The sequence below is a fragment of the Calidris pugnax genome, unplaced genomic scaffold, assembly GCF_001431845.1.
Source record: "Calidris pugnax isolate Ruff unplaced genomic scaffold, ASM143184v1 scaffold17, whole genome shotgun sequence".
NCBI lineage: Eukaryota > Metazoa > Chordata > Aves > Charadriiformes > Scolopacidae > Calidris > Calidris pugnax.
This window is the reverse complement of record NW_015090794.1, coordinates 13,094,724-13,120,824: the sequence shown is the minus strand read 5'-3', so window position 1 is coordinate 13,120,824 and position 26,101 is coordinate 13,094,724. Positions and strand designations below refer to the sequence as shown.

Below are 26,101 nucleotides of genomic sequence, written 5' to 3'. Positions count from 1 at the left end.
CTAATTTGCTCTTTCTATGTTGTCCCTTCCTTCTGAGTTCCCAAAGGGAAGGTGCTAATGTCTAGGTGCGACCTTCATGCGCAGGCTGCCTGTTCAAGAGGAACAGGAACTGATCTGCCTTCAGTCTCAAGACGCTGCCTCTCAACTTCAGGTTATGAAGTGTGCTGTTTGCTTCCAACTCCAATTTATCTCTTCTGCAAAAGTGGTTATTGCATTGTTTGAGCTGGACGTACCGAAGTCAGAACTTGCTAAGTAATTGTAGAACAAGCATATGTGAGAAACGTTAAACCAATCTAATTTCAAAATGCTTGTTATGGATTGTGTTGCATCCTTTTGGTCTAAGTGTGGGGTGTATTTTAATACCCTTCACTGTCTGGCTTCGTGTAGCCTGAGCTTGGGAGCATGAAGAGCTGCTGTGTTAGAATATGTCAGTGTAGGTATCCTAGGCCATAAACTGCATTTTTTTTCCTGTCTCTGCCTTCTGCTACTGTTGTGAGCCCATGCGAAGGCTCAGCTGGGAACTCTGTTCCTTCTTCCAGTTTCCCATGGATCCCCAATAGCAGTTTACCTCTGTTCCTTCTTCCAGTTTCCCATGGATCCCCAGTAGCAGTTTTCCCTCAAACCAAAGTCATCATAAGAGCCCATGCTAGATTTTTAAACTATGATAGCTTTCCTTTATGATAGATTTTATTCACATTAGAAAACATTCTAGTTTTTTTCCTGATTTTCATAATAGCATGAATGACATTCAGTTAATTAACATGTATTTCCTTGAAAAGATAAAGCTTTCAAGAAATTTTTGAGGTATTTTTGTGGCTTTTGGTGAGGGAAGTGCGCTTTGGTAGCGATCAAACAGATCTGATTGTTTTGGTAAATCTGATCACTGGAGTTGATGAGTCAGCATTCCTTGGGGAAGGGTACTACCTCCCATGGTGCCTGTGTGCTGTGAACTGGCCAACATCAACACTGCATGGTCTCCTCCTGCTGAGCCTCGTGGTGTTTCACTCGTGTAAGTGCTGTTCTATCGTCTTAAATGGCTAATACTCTTCTGCCCCCTTTATTGAAGTACTTTTAGGGTATCTATCTATTACAGTACTCCAAGTGAACGATTCTTCCACAAGAAGCAGCAAAATGCCAGGTTCAACACAGGAAAAGAATAAGAAAAGACTAAGTCACGTTATTAAGTAGCATAAGATTTGCTATTTTTCAAAAGAATCTGATTCTTTTGGAAATAGATGTATCGATGATAGGTAATGGCTCGCTGGGACAGAAGGGTGTCAAGATTAAAAAAGCTTTCTCTGAGGAAGGACAGTGAATCAAATAAATAATTTTAAATAGTGACACTACAGCAGAAATGAATCCCCTTCTGCTGACACTGGTGGTGCCAGTGTTATAACAGTTGGTGAATTTCTGGTGAGTATCAGTTAAGTGTATAAAACACTCTGAAGAAAGCTTTCTATGTGTTTCAATAGAAATGATTACTGTCAAATGACTGTTAATGATGAGAGGCAGTGACTGTTTCAGCGTTTGGAAGCGAGGGAGAAGATGGGAATAATGAGAATAAGGAGGAGACAGATGGTCTTATAATAGGGGCTGATGATTTTCAATTCTTTCAATGTGTGCTCATCCACTGGAAGGATGACCTTTACAAAAGTTTCAATGGCCAGTGCTGATGGCTTTCAGATGCTCCTCAGGCCAAAAGTGTAAAGATGTATAAATGTCTGTAAAAGCTAAATATTTGTTAGTATGAACGCTGATACAGGATGAAGAGAATCTGCTAAAACAAGGTCACGGTTTCTTTTCTTGTGTAGAACTTTGTATTTGGAGCAGCAGCTCGTTTATTTGAGACCACATTCTCCAAAGCACTGTGCTTGATTTGATATTGGGGGAAGAAGGAGATTCCTCCTTCTGTATTCGTCAGAAAGCTCTATCACAGAGGTAGCACTTCTTAATGACTGAGGGGGCATCAGCAGTCAAAGCAGAAGAACCTCTAGGTGGAAAATCTCTCTCTGTGCCAGAAGCCCAGGGTCCTGCTTTATTGCTGGCTCTGAGCAGCTCTAAGCCAGCTTCCCTGTGGTTCTGCACTAATTATTGCATGCAACATCGTGTCATATGGAAAGGAATTTTGTAATTTTCAATTTTGAGACACAGAATCTTTCCAACTTTTGTAGGAAAATACAAGTCCCGGTCAAATGACTGTAGACAAGAGCTGGGAAACCAGAGGACGCCTCTGGTGACGCTGCCAGCTGCAGCTTTTGGTTTGGTTTTTTTACTGAAGTGAGACGATCTGCTAACAATAAGCATTTAATAGTTCAAGGTGAAAATGAACATTTCTTTATGCAGCATGATCTGTGTTGTTTTATAGGTCGGCAGTTTGTCCTCTGATCCTTAACCATAAGCTCTCAAAGGACTCATCACCCACCAGAAGGCAATGTTCAGCGCGCTCAGGCTGCTCCTTTGCAGAGGCAACAACCCCTCCTCCTCCTCTCCCAGCCTGTCCTTTTGAGTGCCTGTATCCATCTAGTGCAGCCCTCCAGGCATGGAAACTCTCACTGTGTTTCTGTGATCCCAGTGGGATCAAAGCAGTGCACCTTCTAATTCCTCCTGGTTTTTTCTGATGTATATACTTGTGTTCAGGCACGTGAGATGGGATCCCACTTGTGCTGCCTTCACAAGGAGCGTACCAGAGCCGCCTCTTCATTCTTCACCGGGCTATCACCATCATCACCATTCCCTGATTCCTCCTGGTTTTTTCTGATGTATATACTTGTGTTCAGGCACGTGAGATGGGATCCCACTGGTGCTGCCTTCACAAGGAGCATACCAGAGCCTCCTCTTCATTCTTCACTGGGCTATCATCATCATCATCACCATTCCCTACCAGCCCTAGCATGAAGCCCTCCTCACAGGTTGGCAAGCCTGTTGGTAAAGATTCCTCTGCCCCACTTCTTCAGGTGGATCTTATCTCTCTCCCATAGTCTTCATTCCCCAACAGTATAAAAAGGAACAAAACCCATACCATTGCAGTCACTTTTACTCAAGCAGACCTATAACCATGGTCTCACAGGTTGGCAAGCCTGTTGGTAAAGATTCCTCTGCCCCACTTCTTCAGGTGGATCTTATCTCTCTCCCATAGTCTTCATTCCCCAACAGTATAAAAAGGAACAAAACCCATACCATTGCAGTCACTTTTACTCAAGCAGACCTATAACCATAGTCCAATTCAGCTCATGAAACTGGACATGAATTTAGGGTGAGGTACATGATCCCAAGGGTCTCTTCCAACCTAGACGATTCTATGATTCTATGAAACTGGACATGACTTTAGGGTGAGGTATTTATAGTAGTTCCGCGTGATAGGAAGCATCGTTTCCATCCTTAAAGATCAGCTCTGGGTAGGTTGGCACCCCATGCTGTCATGAACTTTAGTTGAACAACCTCAACATTGTGTTCCTTTTCCTTTCTGCTGGAGAGGGGACAGCAGAGGCTACAAAGATGATGAGGGGCCTGGAGCATCTCCCTTACAAGGAAAGGCTGAGGGACTTCAGTCTTTTTCGTCTGGAGAAGGCTGAGGGGGGATCTGATCAACACCTATAAATACTTAAAGGGTGGGTGTCAGGAGGATGGGGCCAGTCTTTTCTCAGTGGTGCCCAGGGACAGGACAAGAGGAAATGGGCACAAACTTGAACATAAGAAGTTCCACCGAAACATGAGGAGGAACTTCTTTCCTGTGAGGGTGGCAGAGCCCTGGCAGAGGCTGCCCAGAGAGGTGGTGGAATCTCCTTCTCTGGAGACATTCAAACCCACCTGGACACGTTCCTGTGGGACCTGCTCTGGGTGGACCTGCTTTGGCAGGGGGTTGGACTGGATGATCTCCAGAGGTCCCTTCCCTTATTATTCTGTGATTCTGTTGTACCTCACAGGCTTCCTCTTTTTAAGAATATTGTCACATTCCCTGTTCAGGCACCGTGTGATTTCTCTCCGTCTTTTTCTCTCACCCTTGCTGACTGACTGGCAACACTCTATTATGAAAAACAAACGCCGCTGTGTGCGTGTGGCCGGAGCTAATCTCTGCTGCTTTGTTCTATAACAAAGCAAGAAACAGCTGCTGAGATTAATAATAGGCAAGGTGAAGATGAGGTGGTTCAATCCATCATCAAATTGGTTCACTTTACAGGTACTACAGAGCAGTGGGGTTGCCGCTATTCTCTAGCAAATCCCAAGAAAAAAAAAAAAAAACAACACCCAAGAAACAGAAGGAAACATCGTTTTCCCTTGCTGAGATGAAAAGGTTGTACAGAGAGATTTCTAGGGAGATCCCTGGGATTGGGAGGATGTCTGCAAGCAGAAGAAATAGCCTAAGCAAAAATGGAAATGTTAGCATCCGAACAAAAAAAAAAGTCAGAGAGTTCCCGTTATTGTCCTGTTGTTATTTCATACTTATCCCCTTCCTATTTTCCCCAATTATTTTCCTTTTCTTTGTACTCAGTGGTAACTGTGTTGTCTGTCAGCTGGCTCCAGGGCACAAATTCTTTGTATTCAAAATCCCGCTCGATTTTTCTCCTCAGCTTTCCCAACAAAACTTTGAGGTTAACTTTAAAAAAAAAAAGAGAGAGAGAGAGAGATATTTTACATTATTAATTGCTGCATTATTTTGGCTTTTTCTGGTTTGGAGCCTTTTTGGACTTGCTGCTTTGCAACCTGCAGGGGCAGAGTTGTCTTCAATCTCATTATTTCAACACCTTGATTTTATTATTTGAACCGATACTGAGCAGCATTAGGTGTCTCATCAAGGACTGGCAGGCAAGAAATCATGTGGCTTATTCAAATCCTGGGTGACTTGCCCTAGGGCAGACACTGATCGGTGCCAGAGCTGGTTGTGGGGTTTGCTGCTGGAGGCTATTCTCTGTGGGGGCATATTGGCCTCTGTCTTAAAAACAGAAAAAAAACCCAACCAGTCCCCTCCACCCCAGCCCCTGCACATCGTTGTGTGTAGTTGTCATGTAGCAGTAATTGTGTGCTGTTTGGTAATCCTTCTCTCAAAGAAATTCTAAAAAATAGTCAATAAATGAAAAAGCATTTCTCAGGCTCTGCTTTTGCATAGCTCTCTGCAATAACATTTTCAAAGCTGACTCCTGCTCACACTGCTGTAGGGACTCGCCCTTGGCATTTTACTTGTCTGTAGAGCAATAGGTTAGATTATATTAAACCATTCTGCCAGCAGCCACCTGTTGTATTTTATTGCGGTTTTCCAAGGACTTTCATAGTCAGGCATGACATGTAAAGCCACTTGCTTTGCCAGTTAAAGTAGATTGAGATGCAGAATATCTGTATTGTGCTCATTTAAACTCCCATTCCACAAAAAATATGCATTCTGCAGCATTGTGTGCTGTAGAAGACAGGTAACATTCTTGCAGAATTGGGCGCAGCTGATTGTAAACAGAAGTGAAACTTATTTGTTTTAAAAGCCTTTGTTTGTCCTAGTGTGTCAACAAAAGGTTTCTTTATTTCCTGTTGCTGTTGACTGTACATAGACCACTGGTTTCTCTGTCCCAGGGTAAGGCGCCCACGATGGAAAGCTGGTGACACAACTGGTGACTAAGGCCAACTGAACCCACAGATACCACAAGACATGGAAAAATAGCAATGGAAAATAGCTCTGACTTGATGCTATAAGGAAACTTTTTCACCCTCTGGGTAGTCAGGTATCGGAACAGGTTGCCCAAACAGGTTGGTCGGTCTCTCTCCCTGGAGGTTTTTATGACCCAACTACTTCAAGCCCTGGGCCCCTGTGGTCTGGTCCCTTTGCTGCTTCTGCTTGGAGCAGGAGGTGGGACTGGGGACTTCCGAAGGTCCCTTGGAGCTGGGGTTATTCTGTGGGTCTAAGTGTTGGCAACCAAGTCCTGCCTTGCTGGCAGTCCCTAGGCTGGCTTCTGGGTTTGCAAAGCGATTGATTTGGTTACTCCTCAAAGGGCAGATTTACACCTCGGAAAGGCTGTGTAAAATATGACACAGAGGAGGAAAATTTCCATCTCAGCAGAGATCTGTCTGTCTGTAAAGCAGGACTTGCAGCCTCAATCATCTCTGGTGTCCTGGAAGGCCTGGGAGCCCCCTCTAATGGGGCAGGCTGGCTGTGATTTTGTGTTAATTGGCACTTCAATTGCATTAATTTGACAGTGTGGTTCCACAGTGTATGCTGCCACTTAATTTGGGCAAAGTTGGCTTGGAGAGAAAATACGTGCAGTGTGTGCCTGCGGCGATTCAGTCCTGTTTGTTTACTGGAGAGGCTTAAAAGGGACCCTTAGATGTTGGGTCCTGCTCTCCCTGTGTCCCGAGGCACCCGGGCTGTCCCCACGGGTGCTTTGCCAGGTCAAGGCCACGGCTCTTGCTCCACGGAGCTGTCATCTGCCACAAACGTGACTGTTGTCCTGGGTGAAATGCTGGTCTATTAAAGCCTGGTGTATGACATCGTGTGTTGAAAGAGCATCCCCAGCGTTCTGGTCGTCATGGCTTCAGCTTTTCTTTTTCGTCACATTTGAGAAGCCCTGGGTCACACAGAAGTGGACAGCCTAAAACAGGAAAACATCTCTGATTAGCATGGGCCTGTTTTCACGGAGCTGATATAAATCCCATCTCTTAAGATAACGTGAAGAGTGGGGAGTGGTGTCTGCAGTGAAGGTAGGAGCTAGTCAGGGCAAAAAATGCAGCCTGATGGTCACAGTCATGAAAAATAGAATCACAGAATGGTTTGGGTTGGAAGGGACCTTAAAGCCCACCCAGTGCCACCCCCTGCCCTGGGCAGGGACACCTCCCACCACACCACGTTGCTCCAAGCCCCCTCCAACCTGCCCTTGAACCCCTCCAGGGATGGGGCAGCCACAGCTTCTCGGGCCAACCTGGGCCAGGCTCTCACCACCCTCACACCAAACAAGTTCTTCCCCACAGCTCAGCTCCATCTCCCCTCTTGCAGGGTCCAACCCTTCCCCCTCCTCCTAGGGCTCCCCTCCCTCATCCAGAGTCCCTCCCCAGCTTTCCTGGAGCCCCTTGAGGGACTGGAAGGAGAAAGAGAAGCTGAAACTGCCATGGACTCAGCTGTTTAAAAGTCGTCATTGTTTTAAACCAACGAATCTGTTGTAATTCATTCACTAATTTAACAGCTCTAAGATTTCTCTGGGGATTGTTTTAAGTGAGTACGTAACTTCAAAGAATTCTGTGATAAATTCTGTTTACTTTCTAGGTATATGATCTGCCATCGCTTCTGCCCCCTCCTTCGATGATCTTACGTCTTCAGGACTGTAAACAGCACTCAGCTGATGCTCTCCCAGTTGCAACTGGTTTGAGGCTGCCCCTTTGGAAATAGTTTCTGTTGCTGGAGTTTTTGATAAGCTTTTGCAGGGTGCAGTCTGGCAGCACAGCTAAACCGATGGAGTGATGGGCTGCTGTTGAAAGGGATGATGTTGTAGAGTCTCAGCAGCTCCCTTGGGCTGACAGCGGTGTTTGACTGACCATGCATCGAGCTGTTGAGAAACCTAAACCAGTAGAAAATCAACATTTTTTCCTGCCAGTTAAGTCTCTGGGCTGGCTATCAGGTCAGCTGAGCTGCTGGCAGCAGCACAAGTGAGAGGCTAGAGGAAAGGGGGAGAAGTAGCTCATCTGTATGGTTAAACCGTTTTCTTAGGCTTCATTTCTCTTGTGTTTTAAGTCCATAAACCAGCACTGAAGCTGAAACAAACAGTTCCCCATCTTCTCAGCCCCGCTGACTGCAGCCACCCCGTCTTGTGTTGTGCCAGTCAAGAATCAGTGCAGCCACACGCTGAACCGCAGCGCAGAATTTGCCTGGCTTAATTGTGTTTTGATGGATTAGTTTTCACCGGGTTGTGTTTGTGTCGCTGCACAAACGCTCGCAGCGGAGCGGGAGGGTGAGAAAAGGGAAGGAGCCAGTGGCCCAGGGTGCAGGGGAGGGGTGGCTGCTCCTTGGGCTGGATCTGAACTGCCACCTTCAGCTCTCCTAACGTCTGCCTGCAACTGCAGCATTAGGCAATGATTATCTCTCTACTTATTATTTCACCGCTCCGTGAACGTTTTAAAAATGTTTTCTGGGTTTATGAATTTGTCCCCTCAACATTTGGGAAATATCCTTTGTTTTTTTCCTCCCTGTAGAATTTATTTGCTGTAGGCTCAGGTGGCTGATCGATCCCTCACTTGTTCCAAAGCCATAGCAATGGGGAGGCTGCATTTTAAATGCTTATTGGGGCCAGGGCAAGACTTGGTTAAATCGCTGGCTGTCTCTGACTTGGTTAAATCACTGACTGACTGGGAGAAACCAGACAGGGAGGAAGAGGTAAGGAAAGAAGATGGCAACTATGAGGCTATTGCCATAACTGCACCATCCTCAGCATCCCTGCATCTTCCCTTTCCTTTCATCTTCAGTCCTCACTCTCTGGAGTGAGGATGCTCTTCTGTCCTCACTGTCATTTGTTCCTTACGGAAGGAATTAATAAAGAAGAGCACTTTCCTAAATAGGCTATTTAAAATGTTCTGTCTCTACATGAAGCAAGTTGTAAAAATATACTTCTTTCTTTTTCCTTCCTTGTTCTTGCAGATGGAATTAGCTTCTCCCCGCGGAATATAAATCCATCGTTTCAGAGGATTCAGTAGTTTATATTGTTGCGAGGTGCTGCTGGAGTGTCTCAGTGTGATTTTGCATCATGACCTTTCTGCTTTTATAGCCCTGGAAGCTGTCATGCCTGCTTTGGTTGTGCAGTGTTGTTTCCATAGTCCCGAGCAATCATTAGCCGTCTTCCTAGCATCCAGGGAGTCTCTGTTAGCCCTGGAGAGTTTGGATGGCAGACAATTTGTCCAAAGCAGAGTTTTGGATCAGAATTTATTCCCTCTGTGGCTTTGAGAAAGGCACTGAGCTGGGTTTCTCACCAGGTACAGGTGACTTATATCCCTCACCACCTGTAAGCATCTTCTTTGCATCTCATGCATCTTTTTCCACATGAATTTCAACTCCCAAGCCGTAGATGTTTATCCCAAGGTGTGACACATCCCGCCAGCCAGTCCCCAGGCCTCCATTTCTAGCATCTTCCTTTTGTGCTGGGTGGGACGTGGTGGTTTGCTGCTGCTTGAAGCTTGGTGGGAGGAGATTTTCCCCTCTCAGCCAACGTGCTGTTGCTGTAAGTATGGCATGTAAAAACGTTGCCCATCATTCAGCCATTTTCAGATGCTCTTCTTACTTTCTTCCCTCCATCCCCTGGATATTCCAGCTGAGCCTGTATTTCCTTTCTGCAAATGCACTGTAAATTGGGGATTTGACCATGTCGAAGCGACTGGTGTTTTGAATTATAAGCATATTTTGCATAGAAAAATGAAACACTCAGAAAAATCTTAGTTCAGTCCACAGTCAATTAGCTTTCCCATCTACTTGTCTCGCTTGACTGGAATTGAAGAGACTAAAATTAGCAAACGTGGTGGCCAAATCCTTCCACCAGTTGTTTGCCACCTGTTTAGTATTGTAGGTTCTACCTGAATCTGATTGTATGTATTCATATCTTACCTGCTCCATCATGTTTAGTGCGATATTCACCATTAACATTACCCAAATTTAAACTAGATGTCATTAAAAATACATTGTTCTGTCTGATGCTTATATTGGAACAGTGAACCTCAGTTCCTAAAGTTCAGCCTCTTGGTACCTGTGCTGGGTTTTAGTCCTAACTGGATGGAGAACTTCCTGAACTCAGCGAAACACCTCCTACAATGGCTTTGTGGTGTTCAGCAATCAAATAGTCCCTTTAGTCTACCAGGTCTGTGATGCTCCACAAGTGCATACATCCTAGAAAATGAAAATTCCTTTCATCAGTTCCTGTCTACAGAGCCAGCTGTGGTTTTGTATCAATCCATTCTGCTGGAGTGAGAACATCTGTCTTGACTGCCACTGCCCCGCTGCCACCAGCTTCCATCTCCCCTTCCGGGCTGTCACATTCCTTACTCAGTTGATTGTGCAAGACTTGGGTTTTCTGAGTCCTTGTGGGCCTTTTGGTAACATTTTCTATTATCATTCAAATGGGTTGAGACTTGCGATTTGCTTCTCTTCCTCAGCGGTGTTCCATTTGCTCTCAACTGCATTTGTCATAGCTTTATTATTCTGTCATTACAATAATGCTCCTCAGCATATTTTTATCTGACGACCCGCTAAATTAAAAAGAGAAAATCAACAGACTACCTTGTGCAGCCTCACTGTCATGGTTCTCCTTTGCACCCAAATCCTATAGTGCAGTAGATGGCTATACTTCTCCAGCTTATGGACAGGGCTTTATGCCCCCGTTTCATTTGCGTGCACGGAAAAATGTGAGTTTATTCTGGTTTGGTTTGTGTATTATGAAGCTGAGGTCATTTCACCAACTACTTCTGGTGTTCAATGGAGTATTGGTTGAAAACAACTACCAAAGGCTGCTTTCCAAAGACAGCAGATTCCATCAGTAGTAATTTTCTGTGGGATGAAGACAAGTGAACTCATTTTCAATGGGATAAATGGGGTTTCAGCCGGTGGGAACGTGTGGTTGATTTTCAGTGCACTGTTTTACCTGAGTATATGCTTTATATCCTGACCCTCATGGGCAAAGTAAGTAGAAGCTCCCATATTTCAATTAAGACCTTTTTGTCATTAAATGTTTTCAACGCTGAAATTTTCTGGTCTCATTCTACCCGTGAGTGCCGCTAATGGTTGTTGTGGGACCATCCAATTAGCTACTTGACTGGGCAAGGTGGCAGCTTTTCTAATTCCATTGTTTTTCACCTCTTGCAGGAGACAGCAAACATGCTCCGCCTGATGCAGAGCAGGCTGAAGGAAGAGGAACAGCACCTGCTTAAGAGTGGAAGTAAGTGGGGTTTCTTCACGCCTTTTATTAGCAGGGACATCGTTAAGTACTCGCTGCTTCGTGTAGAAGTAGCCACTTAACAAGCACGAAGGGGAGGGGACATGGGATAGATGGTGGAGTCAACAGGCTCTATTAGAAAACGTGGAATGATAATAATTTTGAAAGGACAGCAGTGAAATAGGGAACCTCACCTTTGTGAAACACTCCTCTGCCTTTTAAATTTTACCCACAGCACTGAGGGATGAAAACAGGATGAGACAGTGAGCGGATTTTAGCCTTTGTTTGACTATTACCACAGCCTGTGTGGGCTCACTGGGGATGTCACACTTGTCCCAGCATGGTGGGATTGCTGCTGAAAAGTCTGTTTGCCAACAGACTTAGTTAGAGGATCCTACTCTGCAAAATTCTTGCCTGTAGGTGAGTAGTCTCACTGGGTGGTGGGACTGCTTGACTGCCTCGTATCACACCTGTGCTGGAGTGCCTTGCAAAAGCAGAGGGTCATTTCTGTCCTCGGCAGTTTGTCTGCCACGTGGCATGACATGGAGTTTGGTTACGTGTTCAGAATCAGTCTTTGTGATGTGTCCATCAGATCATAGCTTTGGCAGATGAAAACCTCTCAGCTTGAAATCCTCTTTAATGTATCTGTGATCTTCAAAGTGGGATCCACATTTGCCCGCTTGCAGTTGCTTGATTTTAGTGTACCTGCAAAATGTAAATGCAATTAAAAATCAGGGTTTTTTTCTTTTTTTCTAAACTTACTCTTAATTAATTAGAATTCTAGCTGAGGATCAGAAGGGAATAATAACCTCTTGAGGTTTAGGAGAAAGCTAACACATTTTGCTCCTTTTGAGCCAAGCGTCAGCAAGAACTTCCTCATTAATTACCCCTGTGAATTTAATATTGCAATATGTGCATTTTTATATGGTAGTGGGAGAAAATAGAAGGGAAGTTAATTCTCGGGATCAGAGAGAGAGTTCATGAAAGCTGAAATTGAGTAAAGGCATAAAAGTAGCGCTTCACAGTTTGTTTGCTGGCAGAGATTTTCAGAGCAAGCTCATGAAAGAGGAAAAGTGCAGGGTTCTGCACCTGGGTCAGGGCATCCCTTGGTATCAGGAATATGGGTTAGTGATTTTTTTATTGCTTATTTCTTATGTATTTTTTTGTCAGAGTTAGGTTGATGGTTGGACTAGATGATCTTTAAGGTCCCTTCCAACCTAGACGATTCTATGATTCTATGATCAATCCAGGCTGGGGATGGAGGGTCTGAGGAGAAGGACTTGGGGGTGTTGGTGGATGAGAAGCTCTACACGCCCCGGCAACTTGCGCTCACAGCCCAGAAAGCCCCCCATACCCTGGGCTGCATCCCCGGAGACAGCAAACATGCTCCGCCTGATGCAGAGCAGGCTGAAGGAAGAGGAACAGCACCTGCTTAAGAGTGGAAGTAAGTGGGGTTTCTTCACGCCTTTTATTAGCAGGGACATCGTTAAGTACTCGCTGCTTCGTGTAGAAGTAGCCACTTAACAAGCACGAAGGGGAGGGGACATGGGATAGATGGTGGAGTCAACAGGCTCTATTAGAAAACGTGGAATGATAATAATTTTGAAAGGACAGCAGTGAAATAGGGAACCTCACCTTTGTGAAACACTCCTCTGCCTTTTAAATTTTACCCACAGCACTGAGGGATGAAAACAGGATGAGACAGTGAGCGGATTTTAGCCTTTGTTTGACTATTACCACAGCCTGTGTGGGCTCACTGGGGATGTCACACTTGTCCCAGCATGGTGGGATTGCTGCTGAAAAGTCTGTTTGCCAACAGACTTAGTTAGAGGATCCTACTCTGCAAAATTCTTGCCTGTAGGTGAGTAGTCAAGCAGTTCTACTCTGCAAAATTCTTGCCTGTAGGTGAGTAGTCTCACTGGGTGGTGGGACTGCTTGACTGCCTCGTATCACACCTGTGCTGGAGTGCCTTGCAAAAGCAGAGGGTCATTTCTGTCCTCGGCAGTTTGTCTGCCACGTGGCATGACATGGAGTTTGGTTACGTGTTCAGAATCAGTCTTTGTGATGTGTCCATCAGATCATAGCTTTGGCAGATGAAAACCTCTCAGCTTGAAATCCTCTTTAATGTATCTGTGATCTTCAAAGTGGGATCCACATTTGCCCGCTTGCAGTTGCTTGATTTTAGTGTACCTGCAAAATGTAAATGCAATTAAAAATTGGGGTTTTTTTTTCTGTACCTGCAAAATGTAAATGCAATTAAAAATCAGGGTTTTTTTCTTTTTTTCTAAACTTACTCTTAATTAATTAGAATTCTAGCTGAGGATCAGAAGGGAATAATAACCTCTTGAGGTTTAGGAGAAAGCTAACACATTTTGCTCCTTTTGAGCCAAGCGTCAGCAAGAACTTCCTCATTAATTACCCCTGTGAATTTAATATTGCAATATGTGCATTTTTATATGGTAGTGGGAGAAAATAGAAGGGAAGTTAATTCTCGGGATCAGAGAGAGAGTTCATGAAAGCTGAAATTGAGTAAAGGCATAAAAGTAGCGCTTCACAGTTTGTTTGCTGGCAGAGATTTTCAGAGCAAGCTCATGAAAGAGGAAAAGTGCAGGGTTCTGCACCTGGGTCAGGGCATCCCTTGGTATCAGGAATATGGGTTAGTGATTTTTTTATTGCTTATTTCTTATGTATTTTTTTGTCAGAGTTAGGTTGATGGTTGGACTAGATGATCTTTAAGGTCCCTTCCAACCTAGACGATTCTATGATTCTATGATCAATCCAGGCTGGGGATGGAGGGTCTGAGGAGAAGGACTTGGGGGTGTTGGTGGATGAGAAGCTCTACACGCCCCGGCAACTTGCGCTCACAGCCCAGAAAGCCCCCCATACCCTGGGCTGCATCCCCCACAGCGTGGCCAGCAGGGCGAGAGGAGACACCCCCCAGTGCTGCCTCCAGCTCTGGGGCCACCAACAGCAGAAGGACATGGACCTGTTGGAGAGGGGCCAGTGGAGGCCATGGAGATGCTGGGAGGGCTGGAGCCCCTCTGCTGGGAGGACAGGCTGAGAGAGTTGGGGGGTTCAACCTGGAGAAGAGAAGGCTCTGGGGAGACCTTGGAGCCCCTTCCAGTCCCTAAAGAAGGGGGGCTCCAGGAAAGCTGGGGAGGGACTCTGGATGAGGGAGGGGAGCCCTAGGAGGAGGGGGAAGGGTTGGACCCTGCAAGAGGGGAGATGGAGCTGAGCTGTGGGGAAGAACTTGTTTGGTGTGAGGGTGGTGAGAGCCTGGCCCAGGTTGGCCCGAGAAGCTGTGGCTGCCCCATCCCTGGAGGGGTTCAAGGGCAGGTTGGAGGGGGCTTGGAGCAACCTGGTGTGGTGGGAGGTGTCCCTGCCCAGGGCAGGGGATTTGGACTAGATGGCCTTTAATGGTCCCTTCCAACCCAAACCAGTCTATGATTCTATGAAATTCACTCATTTCTGCCCATCTTTTATCTCATCATCTTCTGTCAATGCAGTAAAAACTGAAGGAGTTTTATCGAAAACATCAGATTTGTAAATATAAATTACAAGAATGTGTAATTGTTTCAAGGATTTACTTGAGTTAAAAAGTCCAGGTCCTGCTCTCTGACAGTTTCCAGGGTGAATAATTTCAAGAGGAGATGACACCTATCATCAGTAATTAGCAGGGTGAAGTATAACATGAAAATTTGCTGACCCACTTTCTCCTTGGCTGTGGATTTTCACTTTCTTTGGCATCATGGAAAACTATAATTTGGCGTCTCTGAAATCATATGAACCTTGCCTTTTTTAGTGAGTGATATAACTGCCCCCTAAGAACACATGATTATGACTTTTAACGACTCAAAAATATCACCATAATACATCTTTATTCAAGTACTTAATTTTCATAATTAGTATTTATTCTACTGATAAGAGCACCGGGATCCTGGTTTTCAGTGTTGGCTCATTTATTGAGTGTCCCATCACCTTGGAAAATCAAGTCATCTTTGTCAGCTCCAGCCTGCAGTGGTGTGGAAGTCAACTGAGACAACAAATTTGGCTCTCGGAGGCTGTTTCCCCACTCATGAACAGGGAGCACAGCTTTGTTACTGCGTGCTGTAAGGTTAATTTGTGGAACATCATAAGGTTCTTGGAGACCACGGTTTGCTAACATCTAATGATCAGGTACCGGGCTGTGCTCTCCACTTAGACCAGACCCCGCTCTCCTCCTCACGTTATTAGTTAAATTGTGCCCTTTATACAATTCAAAACCAAGAGATCTGCTTTGGTAAGAGATGGTTACATTAATCCTAGCATCCCAGTCACAAGAAAAATAGGTATTTTTGTTAGAGGAGCTGAAGAAACAGCAGCAGAATCGGTGCAGCATCGCCCCGAAGGTTAATAGCGAAATTCACACTAGAAAGAGGAAGCGCGATAAGGGATGGAGTTTCTGCCCTGGAGCCTTCCCAAGAGCCCTAAACCTTGGTCTGGCAGTTGGTGATTTTATCAACCAAGTGCTGTGAGTATTGTGTGAAATGCTACAGGCGTGAACACTTAAACCTTCTTTCACCTGTGTTTGGGGACTCTGCTCCATCCTTCTTCTGAGATGGGATGTGCCCTGTTAATGAGGTAGACACAAGGAAGATTAAAGAAGGACTTCTATTCACCATTAGAAGGACCTTTCTAAGGTAGGTTTTGGAGGAGAAAACGCTTATTCCATTTGCATTTTTGTGTAATGTTTTTATCCTAAGCTGTCTTCCATCTTCAGTTTGTCAAAAAACTCAGGTCTTTGCTGTCTGGACCTTCAACCCATCAAATCTTCTGTGCCTGCTCGCAGGACTGGTAAAGTAGAGACTGCTCTGGCTTGCTCTTGCCCATGCAATGGGTTCTGGAGGTGAAGGGGTGAGCTCCTTGCCCTGTGGAAGGTGGGCAGGCTGCCCTCATGTCTCCTGAGACTCCCCCAGCTGCATCTTCAAGGTGTGGGGTGGAGAGGTGAGCTTTGTTTGAAGAGATTCGTTGCTTTCCAACGCCAAGGGGTAGCACGGGGCTGGCGCCTCCTGCGAGGGAAAGGGAAGGTTCTCTGACTCTCATTACACTTTGCCCCTGAGAGCTGCAAAACACTTAATGAGGCTCTTCTAACAGCACAGGCTGGAATCGTGATAAATTTGTTACCATTAACTGATAAAAGTCAGCATCCATTCTGCCCCTGTAAGCACTCTTACCTTTGCGGACCTTCGTAATTGATGCAGTTCTCTTATTGTCTGGATGTTCTGACCTTATCTCCTGCTAATTCGGGAAGTAGGGTTGCAAATTAACAGTTCCTTTCTCTGCAGCAGAAGTTGCAGGAATTCTGGATGGCTCTCAGTTGAGTTTCAGGCTGAACTAATACCAGAGAAACCTCAATCTCAGCATTGTGGCCAAGAAGGCCAACGGCATCCTGGGGGCAGCAGGTGGAGGGAGGTCATCCTCCCCTCTGCTCTGCCCTGGTGAGGACCCATCTGGAGCACTGGGACCAGTTCTGGGCTCCCCAGTTCAAGAAGGACAGGGAACTGCTGGAGAGGGGACAGCAAAGTACCACAAAGATGATGAGGGGCCTGGAACATCTCTCTGATGAGGAAAGACTGAGGGACTTGGGTCTGTTTAGTCTGGAGAAGAGAAGACTGAAGGGAGATCTGATCAACGCCTATAAATACTGAAAGGGTGGGTGTCAGGAGGATGGGGCCAGGCTTTTTTCAGTGGTGCCCAGGGACAGGACAAGAGGGAACGGGCACAAACTTGAATATAAGAAGTTCCATCTAATCATGGGGAGGAACTTCTTTGCTGTGAGGGTGGCAGAGCCCTGGCAGAGGCTGCCCAGAGAGGTGGTGGAGTCTCCTTCTCTGGAGACATTCAAGCCCCACCTGGACACGTTCGTGTGGGACCTGCTCTGGGTGGCCCTGCTCTGGCAGGGGGTTGGACTGGATGATCTCCAGAGGTTCCTTCCAACTCCATATCACTCTGTGATTCTTGTATTCCAACCCCATATCATTCTGTGATTCTTGTAAAGAAGAGCTGTGAAATATAAGTTGAATTGTGTAGGTTTGTGTTAAGAATGTAGAAAGCCCATGGATATGTCACAGTACTCGCATAAAACTTGCAAAAATGTCTCGTATCTCTCAGCAACAGCCTGATTTTTCTTTTCTTTTGCTAGAATACACAGCAAATCATCTTTTACTTCTGACAGAGCATCCCCGTAAAACCACTGCACTAAAAAATAAGAAAAGCTAACGCTAAATTTTATGAAAACCCATTCTTAAATTATGTAAAGATGTTGAACTCCAGATACAGATCAGGCTTTGAGTATTATTTCCGTGATGAAAATATATCCAATTAAGTATTTACAGCGGTCCAGAAATGTGTTTTGTGATGAGCGGTGAGGAAATTGCTGTTATTTTTGTACCCTTTCTGTCACATCAGATCCTCTTTGAGAAAGCGATAGAGGAACATGGTGTTTTTCACACCGAGTCCTGCCCCGTGGCAGGGCCAAGGTTGGTGCAAAGTAACAAACACCAATTGACTGGGACTCGGGGCTCGGTCCCCTCGTGGTTAATGGAACGGTGACTCTTAAAGCATCCTATTAGACACCACTGGGATGGGCACTGCCAAGGCTGGTGATAGAACTATTGTCAGGTGCAGATACGTGAAGAGCTGCTCTGCTGATGGCTGGGGGTGAGAGAAAAGGGCTGGGAAGGTCACTGACCACGGCGGAAATTCAATATATTTTTTTTTGTTTTTTTTAAGTTCATCCAAGGTTGAAAAAACACCGTTTTTTGCTGAGCAAAAAGTACCAAGTGGAAACGCTTCTAGACTGAAATAGTTTCTCCAGGCTAATCAGCTTATTTCATTTATAGAGCTTTTTCTCGCTTTTCTACGCGCTTTTTCCTGTGCGTTTTCTTCAGTTTCTTTTTTAAAAGAAACTGAAGTTTTCTTTTTCTTGCAGTTTCTTTTTTTAAAAAAAAAGTCATTTTAAAAGCAGACTGTATAAACTATAGTTAAAAAAAAGTAAAATACTTTGTTTTGAAAATACAAAAATAAACCCTTTGAATTTTTGCAAGATATTTCCTGTATTTCTTTTGGGTAATGCAATGCCCAAGATTTTATTTCAGTTTGCAAAAATATTTGTTGTAAAAAGTGCATTTTTCATCGCCTGTACTGCTTTCTGTGCCGCACCCATTGTAAAAAGTGCATTTTTCATCGCCTGTACCGCTCTCTGCTGTGCCGCACCCGTCAGCTCACCCTGCTCGGTCTGTGGAATGAATAACCCTCCCTCTGAATTTTGTGATATTTGCACTATTTCAGTGTTGTTCAGCAATAGCAGGAGGATTAACTGATGCTCCCGGGGAGCTTCAGTTCTGCTCGATACCCACCCAAAGCGTTTCCTTGGCCGGTTCTTCTTGCCAAGCTAACTCTTTCTTTTCTGACAGCCAAGCAAAAAGTGCTCAGCTCTATCTCCTCGCTCCATTAAACCAGGCAAATATAGATGTTGTGCTTGGGACAGCAAATCGCCTGACGCTGCTGCAGTTTGGTGCTGCCCTGAATCTCTCGGCCTCCTCTTCCTTCTCCAGAATTGATGCTTTAAAACCCAAAAGTCCCACGGCAGCAACTCTGGCATGTGAAGTTTAGCAGTGAGTGGCTGGGTAATTCCCCCAGGGGCGAGATGCCTGGATGATATTGCTAACGCTCAGCGCTGTCACCGGCAGGATGCTCAGACCATCCATCTTCCTGTAACACACACTTGGAATTTGTCCACGAGAGTCTGCTGGTTTGCTTGTTAAATAATTGCAAATTCATGTTCTAATTTGATAGTGCTTTGATGGACTCTTGGCTTTTAGGACCGTTAGAAATAGTTATGGTCACTGAATATGACCTCTCTATGAAATATAGAGGCCAAAAAATATCTTAGCTGCTTATTCCTGTGCCAGGACTACAAATCCCAGTTTAACTGGAGCTTGTCATAGAGAGTTATTTTTAATTATTTCAAGCGACAGAGACCTATTGCTTCCCTGGGCAGTGGTTAATCACCCTTACTCTTAAAAATGGGAGTTTGGATACTGTAGGAATAGACCATTTGACAATGACCAAGCAAGGTAAGAAAGTGCCCTTAGACCTCTACAACCAACCGGTTGGTGTTTGGTGGTTATTGCCCAGTTTTAATGTACAGGTCTGAACTTCTGCTGCCTGCTGGAGTTAGTAGGAACCAGTGGGGTTTGGACCTTGATCCAGGATCTCAGTACCAGGAGGAACTTTTTCTCAGATGAAGGATCTCAGTTTTGTGCTAAGGACATTCCCTGCTGAAATAAATATATATGGAAGCATTTCTTCCTGTTCAAATCGCAGACCTGCAAATCTCTAATTATTTGGGCTGATGTACACAACCAGTGTCTCTGGGTTTGGAGAGACACAAGTATGGGTTGAGTGGTTGAGTCCCCATCCCTGGCTGTGTTTAAGAACCGTTTAGATGTGGTGTTGGGGGATATGGTGTAGGGGAGAACTTTAGAGTAGGGTAGATGGTTGGACTCGATGATCCCGAGGGTCTCTTCCAGCCCAGATAATTCTGTGATTCTGGGTTTGGTAGAATCAAGGCTTTCATGTGGGAACTGAACTTCCTCCTCCCTTTGGTCGGTCACATTAAAATCCCAAACCACCCTTTTTTTTTTCTTTTTTTTTTTTTTTCCTATTCTAAAATTTCCTGCTACTTATTAAAAGGATTTTGTTTTGGATGAAGGGGCTGTCAGTTGCCTACTTGATTTTTTCATTATGGCTTTTTTGCGCCGAAACCAACATCCTGCTGAATCCAGTAATTGCTGTGGAGCCACTGCCTGTGTTTTCAAAGCAGTGATTTTTATTATGAAATTGAACACACTAAACAACACTTACATCTAATTCTCAAGCATCTCAATAAGCGATGTCCTTTGTGTTCATTATCTTCACCACACTACCTTCTTATTTTACAGTTGGATACGTTTACTTGAATATTTATGCAAACTAACAAATCTGTAATGAAATCACTGGTAAGTTATTAAATCATGCTGGTTTCCCTTCAAGCATTGCAAATTACCAAAAATTAAATCATTTAAATATAGTATTATCGGTCCAGGTATCTGCTCTGGCTTTTTCTGGAAGCAGTAGGTGTTCTTTGGAACAAATAACGCATCTTCTGAGGGTGTTTTTCAGTTGTAACCAGGATGCACCTTTTGTGGTTGGACTTTTTAAAATCAAACTGAGTTATTTGACTGAAACCCACCTTTCTGAAATGGAAATACTGAAATGTAAGGCAAGCAGCATTTAAAATCCCAGTATATTCTCTCTCAGGTAGTCTGGGGTTTTGCCAGTGTTCTCGGTGCAGTAGAGTAAATCACAGCAGTGGGGAAATGGGCCAGAGTTTATAGAGTTGTTCTGTTGATTACCTTTTTGTAGTAAAAATACCAGAGCTTGTTAAAATACCAGCATTAAGCCCCAGTCAGCTGCCAGCGTTGGCCTAAATTTGGGCACGTGGATTGCTGAATTGCAGTTTATTGCGGAAAGGCAAATAATCTTCACGTAAACCCGTGCAAATCCCATAAGCCAGCTCCCTTAGAGTGTGTCCTGTACTCCGTGTACCGGTACGTGGGCATTCGTAGCAGTCTGCTTTATTTTCTTCTTGCTTTATGCTGATACTAAGAAAAATCTACGTTTTTTTCTCCATAAAGAATGTTCCTTGTCTTGACGCGTTGTGATTTCTGTTACGCAGTACTGCACGGATGTGATTGTGACTTCTCCTGGGGCAACAAGTAGTTTCTTTCTATATGTAGTTAAACTTTCTGAATTGTCGTTTTTTTATGAATACCAAGAATATTTTGTTGAAAACTGGACACACAGGGCACGTACGGTAGGGATGTAGGATGGTTGCCCAGAGAAGCTGTGGCTGCCCCATCCCTGGAGGGGTTCAAGGGCAGGTTGGAGGGGGCTTGGAGCAACCTGGTGTGGTGGGAGGTGTCCCTGCCCAGGGCAGGGGGGTTGGAACTCGATGATCTTTAAGGTCCCTTCCAACCCAAACCATCCCATGATAGTATGATATTGTGGAACCCTGTAGTGCTCTAGCTAGGGCAGCTTTAAGATCCCTTCCAACCCAAACCATCCCATGATACTATGATGTGGTGGAACCCTGTAGTGCTCTAGGTAGGGCGGGTTGCACACAGCATTGCACTAGTCTGCTGTTTAATCACAGAATTGTCCATTAATCCCTCCAGCATTGCACTAGTCTGCTGTTTAATCACATAATTGTCCACTAATCCCTTTTAAGAAGCCTGTACTCACCTTGTCTTTATCTTGGGTATTAAAATACATTTCCAGCAATATACTCTGCTTCTGTGGCCCTGGGATTTCGGCCCAGCACAATTCTGCTCAGCTGATGATAACTGGGATTGTACTGGGCAGAGCTGGGCTGGGTGATGGGAGCCATTGAGCTGGGTTAGAGTGATACATATTTTTTTTTGTAAATGAAAAAGGGGCTGTTTGGCTTTCTGAGTGGTGGGCAGGAGGCCTGGAGGCACAGATTTTGCTGAATTTGCAGCTTTTCTGATCCTCGAGTGTGTGTTCACTGTAGCAGCTCAGTGACGCTTGCTGTCGGGGTACGTGCATCAGAATTCCAGCGAGGCTGGAAAATCCAAATTCTTGCCATAGATCCCTAACAAGGTGGGTTTCAAAGTCACAACTTGGTAGGAAAAATTATGCTCTGTGCTTATATGTTATGTATTATCAGTTTATATGCTGATAATTCACCTGGCTAATCTTCTCTTCATTTGGATAGAGAAATAATCCAGGATTTTTAAAGGCGTAAAGGAAAGCTGGGCATAGAGTTGCTACTGGCTCTGGGTGGGGTAGAAGGATAAAGGAAGTAGTGTGAGAAAGAGAGGATGGAGAGTAGCAAAGAACCTGAGGGAAAGAAGAAAGAAAGGTGAGAGAAGAAAAAAATATCTGTTTTTAAACCATTTTCTTTCATAAAGCAGCAGGTCAGGGCCCTCCAGCCACTGATGCACTCTCCGTAGTAGGTATCACTTCTGTCGCAGGGCACTTATTCACCGGGGGATGTTCCTGCAAGCTCCAGTTTCCAGCAGAAAGAAACTGCAGGGAATTATATGATGAGATGAGCTTCCTTTTTGCAAGTTGAAATGGGTCAGAAAAGGCTGAAGTGCTGCAGGGAGCTGGGAAGGGTTCACGTGGTGGAGGAGAGTATTAAGCCATCAGCGTGGGTAGTTGGGAAGGAGAATTCAGGAGGGAGGTGGCAAATTCATTCCTGTCTATTCTTGTCTTTTCCTGCTGCTTTGTCCCAAGAGAAATATATTTTACATGATATATCTGAAGTCTGGTACCACCAAAGGTTTAAAAGGAAAGGGAAATGTGAAATTAAAGCCCCGTGTTGTTACAGCCGTGCCCTCAGCCGGAGCAGAATCGCATCGCTGTGTCCCTCTGCTCTACGTCCTGTCCCCAAAGTGGTGGTAGCTGGGTTTGCCACCCTGGGTTGTGAGCAGCTCCATTAGTGCCCATCTCGGTTGGCAGCTGATGCTTGGGAGATCCCAGCGAGAAGCAGAAAGTGCTAATGGGGATGGAACAGAAATGGTTCAGTGAAGTAACGGTCAGGGCTCTCTGCAGCATCCTCAGCTCTGGCTGCTGGTGCTGTGGGACAGGAGGAGCACAAATAACAAAACCCAAAAGGGAGGAATTGCTGCTTTAAAAAAAAAAAAAAAAGGAAAAAACGAAGGAAAAAAAACCCCAAACCACAAAATAAGAACAAGGGCTCTGTAGTAATAGCAGTAAGAGCCGTCTCAGGTGGGGTAGTCTCGCTCTTTAACATACATAGCACAAACCTGAATCCTTTCTTTAGGCTCCACGTGGCTCTTCCCAGAGAGTTTGTCTGGGTAAGGACGGGACAAAACCTCAGTTTCCTCAATACCAGGTAAACAGAAGCAGAATTCAGGTCACACGGCGGTGAGCAATTCCTTCACTGGCCAAAGAAGAAAGTGCAGCACAAATAGAGATTGTAGCTAACGTTGCTGGAGCCTCGTAATCTCAGCAGGGTATCAAATATATCCCTCCCTGTTACATTTTGTCATTAACTTAATATTGCAATGAAAAAGATTATGGAAAAATGCCTAATATTTGTATATTGTCCAATAATTAAATATTGCAAAGATGTGTCAGTTCATTACTAATCATAATTAAAGTAGTTATTTCCATTTTCAGCTCAGACATGTGTGTAATTAAATGTACCTGGGAAAGAATTGCCTATTTTCTCTAAATAATTAACAGCTATTGTTGTTCCTCTGGGTGCTGACCTCACATGGGGTCCTGTTGGGTTTGTTGTAGCCCGGCTGATGCCATCAGCTCCTGCAGGAGGGCCACCACCCAGCATCAGCCTCCAGCTGTGGGACCAGCTGATGTAGAGGGGCTCATCTCTGCCCCAGTGAGGAGAGTTGATAAGATGGTGAGAGCTGAGGATCTGGCTCATGGTTTGAGTGTTTGAAGAGGGAAGTAAATGATCTTGGTCTTTGCAAGCCAAGGAGCTTGAGCAAGCAGGTTGGCATGGACAAGGAGAGAGGGAATCATGGAATGGTTTGGGTTGGAAGGGACTTTGAAGATCACTTAGTTGCACCCCCCTGTCCTGGGCAGGGACACCTCCCACCACACCAGGTTGCTCCAAGCCCCCTCCAACCTGCCCTTGAACCCCTCCAGGGATGGGGCAGCCACAGCTTCTCGGGGCAACCTGAGGGGAAAAAGCTCATGGGACAGCAGCCACAGCTTCTCTGGGCAACCTGAGGAGAAAAAGCTCATGGGACCGAAGGGGATGTAAATGGAGCAGAGCCTGCTCCAGACTTTCCACCTGCTTTGGGGCCAACTGTCCACTCACTGTTTTGCTTCAGCATAGGCTCAGAGGGGAATCAGTTTCCTTGACCATGTGTGTGAACCTCAAGGTACAGCTTGCACAGCTCAGATGGAGAACAGTCTACTGTCTTCTTTGCAGGCTCTTTTAAGTATCTGAAGACTCTTGTCATCCTTTTGAATATCTGAAGGACCGTTTAATCTAAGTTCTTTATGTTTGTTCCAATCTGGTGTCTGGGGACTGGGAATAAGGGACTAAATAGGCTTTAGTTCAGGTAGGAAGAAGAAAACAAAGGCAGATTGTGAAAATATATGAAGTTCCTGCATCTTTGGAACCTTTCCTGTCTCCCCAGCCATCCTGGGTTTGGCTGTAACTGGTTTGCTTGGGGATGTCTCACTTAACAAAGGTAGAGGCTGCTAGGGCCTCCTGCGTCCTACTGCTCTTCTGAGTTGTGGGTTGGTTTGAGTAATATTTATCCATTGTTCTTTTTTTAACCAGATAATGATGATTCCGACGTAGAGATTCAAGAGGATGAAGGATCCGATAGCGAAGTGGAAGACAGGCAGATCACAAAGCAGCGCGCCGCCCCGGAAACACTTCTCCAAGGTACCTGAACCTTTCCTTAGCTGCCTTTATTCAGAAGGACATGCTGGAATTATCTGAGTAACCATAAATATAAGACCCTGTTATTGTTCGAGGACGTCGACACTGCTGAGATCCTGAGAGCTGTAAGAGGATAGTGTCTTGTGGAAAAAAACATAGTGCTTTCAGGGGAGCGAATTAAGGATTATTTACTGAAATAATGTGAGGAAAAGGAGCCTGGAGCATCTCTCTTATGAGGAAAGGCTGAGGGACTTGGGTCTTTTCAGTCTGGAGAAGAGAAGACTGAGGGGGGATCTGATCAATGTCTATAAATATTTAAAGGGTCAGTGTCAGGAGGATGGGGCCTTTTTTCAGAGGTGCCCAGGGACAGGTAACAGGCACAAACTTGAATATAAGAAGTTCCATTTCAACATGAGGAGGAACTTCTTTCCTGTGAGGGTGGCAGAGCCCTGGAAGAGGCTGCCCAGAGAGGTGGTGGAGTCTCCTTCTCTGGAGACATTCAAACCCCACCTGGACACGTTCCTGTGGGACCTGCTCTGGGTGACCCTGCTCTGGCAGGGGGTTGGAGGAGATGATCTCCAGAGGTCCCTTCCAGCCCCATATCATTCTGTGATTCTGTGAAGAACCTTCCTTGAGTATTGCCTTGCAGATTCTGAAGCAGCTTTAAGCAAAACCTTAGAAAAGTAAAGCTATTATTGCAAAGTGTTTATTTCCCTTTAGCTGTTGACAGTGGTTCTAGTAGGGTCTTCTCCAAAAGGAGACCTTTAGCAAGTCCCTAAAGCTGCCTGCTCTGGGACAGTCATGGGTGCAACACACCTGACTTATTTCTTTCCGGGAAAGCCGTCTGGCTTCTGCTGCTGATTATGTAGAGTGGAGCTGGGGGCTCTGGCTGCTGATTCCACTAGGGCCCTGGTCAGAGGCAACTCTGAGAAATTACTGTCTGAGGGGCTCTGTTTCACGTAGGTGGGAAAAAGAAACGTTCTGCTTAGTCTATAGTCATGCAAAACAAAACCAGAAAATCAGGTTAGTTCTCCTTGGCGTTCCTGTCAGCAGTGAGTGACTCTGACCATCAGCAAAAGCCTCTCTGCCATCTGGATGAAGTGCCTGTGTGGGTAATTTCATGTGCCACTACTTCTGCTGGAACCTCTTACTTAGATAAACTGCAAATTTGTGGTTTTTCTGAGTTGAATTCTGCTCTTCTCTCTCTGAGACCAGAGCAAGAAGCTGAAGTTCTCAAGTCAATATAATGCAAATATTTTTTTCCTCAATTTCTCTGTTTTTCATAAAACTTGAAAATTCTTGAAAGGGGCTAGAAATGTCAATACTCAGTAAGGATTTTTCTGTTGCAGTTTCTCAAGGAAAGGTTTGTATGCAGTTTTGAGAGCTTTGGAAGTGACTATGTCTGTGATGCTTCATCTCAGAGCATCATAACCTGGGCTGCAGTCAGAGCCAGCTCTTAATACCAGTTTTAGGAGTGAAAAGCTTTATTATAAGAGTTGTAGATTTTGTTGCAAGTACAATTTTTTTTCTGGGAAGAGCTTTGTTATCATTAATTACACTTATTGGAACTCAGCATCAGCTTGTCAGACTTAAAGCAAGCAGTTCAGAGCCCTGAGCTGTTTTCTCTGCTGTGCTGTTCAGGTTGCTTTCTCTTCCTTTGTAGGTCTCTTTGTAGCCTTTAGTAAACTACTTCTGGTAGATAATTATCCTCTGAATTTTTCGTGCTCTC

General features: G+C 45.0%; 1 protein-coding gene across 4 annotated transcripts in view; it reads left to right on the top strand.

Moving 5' to 3' along the window:
• The window catches only part of CLUAP1 (clusterin associated protein 1), an 81,670-nt gene that overhangs the window by 42,570 nt on the left and 12,999 nt on the right, over positions 1 to 26,101 (top strand). For all 4 annotated transcript variants that reach the window (XM_014936141.1, XM_014936142.1, XM_014936140.1 and 1 more), the window contains 2 exons: positions 10,811 to 10,883; positions 24,268 to 24,375. In XM_014936141.1, the coding sequence (XP_014791627.1) occupies positions 10,811 to 10,883; positions 24,268 to 24,375 (181 nt within the window). The remainder of the gene's footprint in view (positions 1 to 10,810; positions 10,884 to 24,267; positions 24,376 to 26,101) is intronic.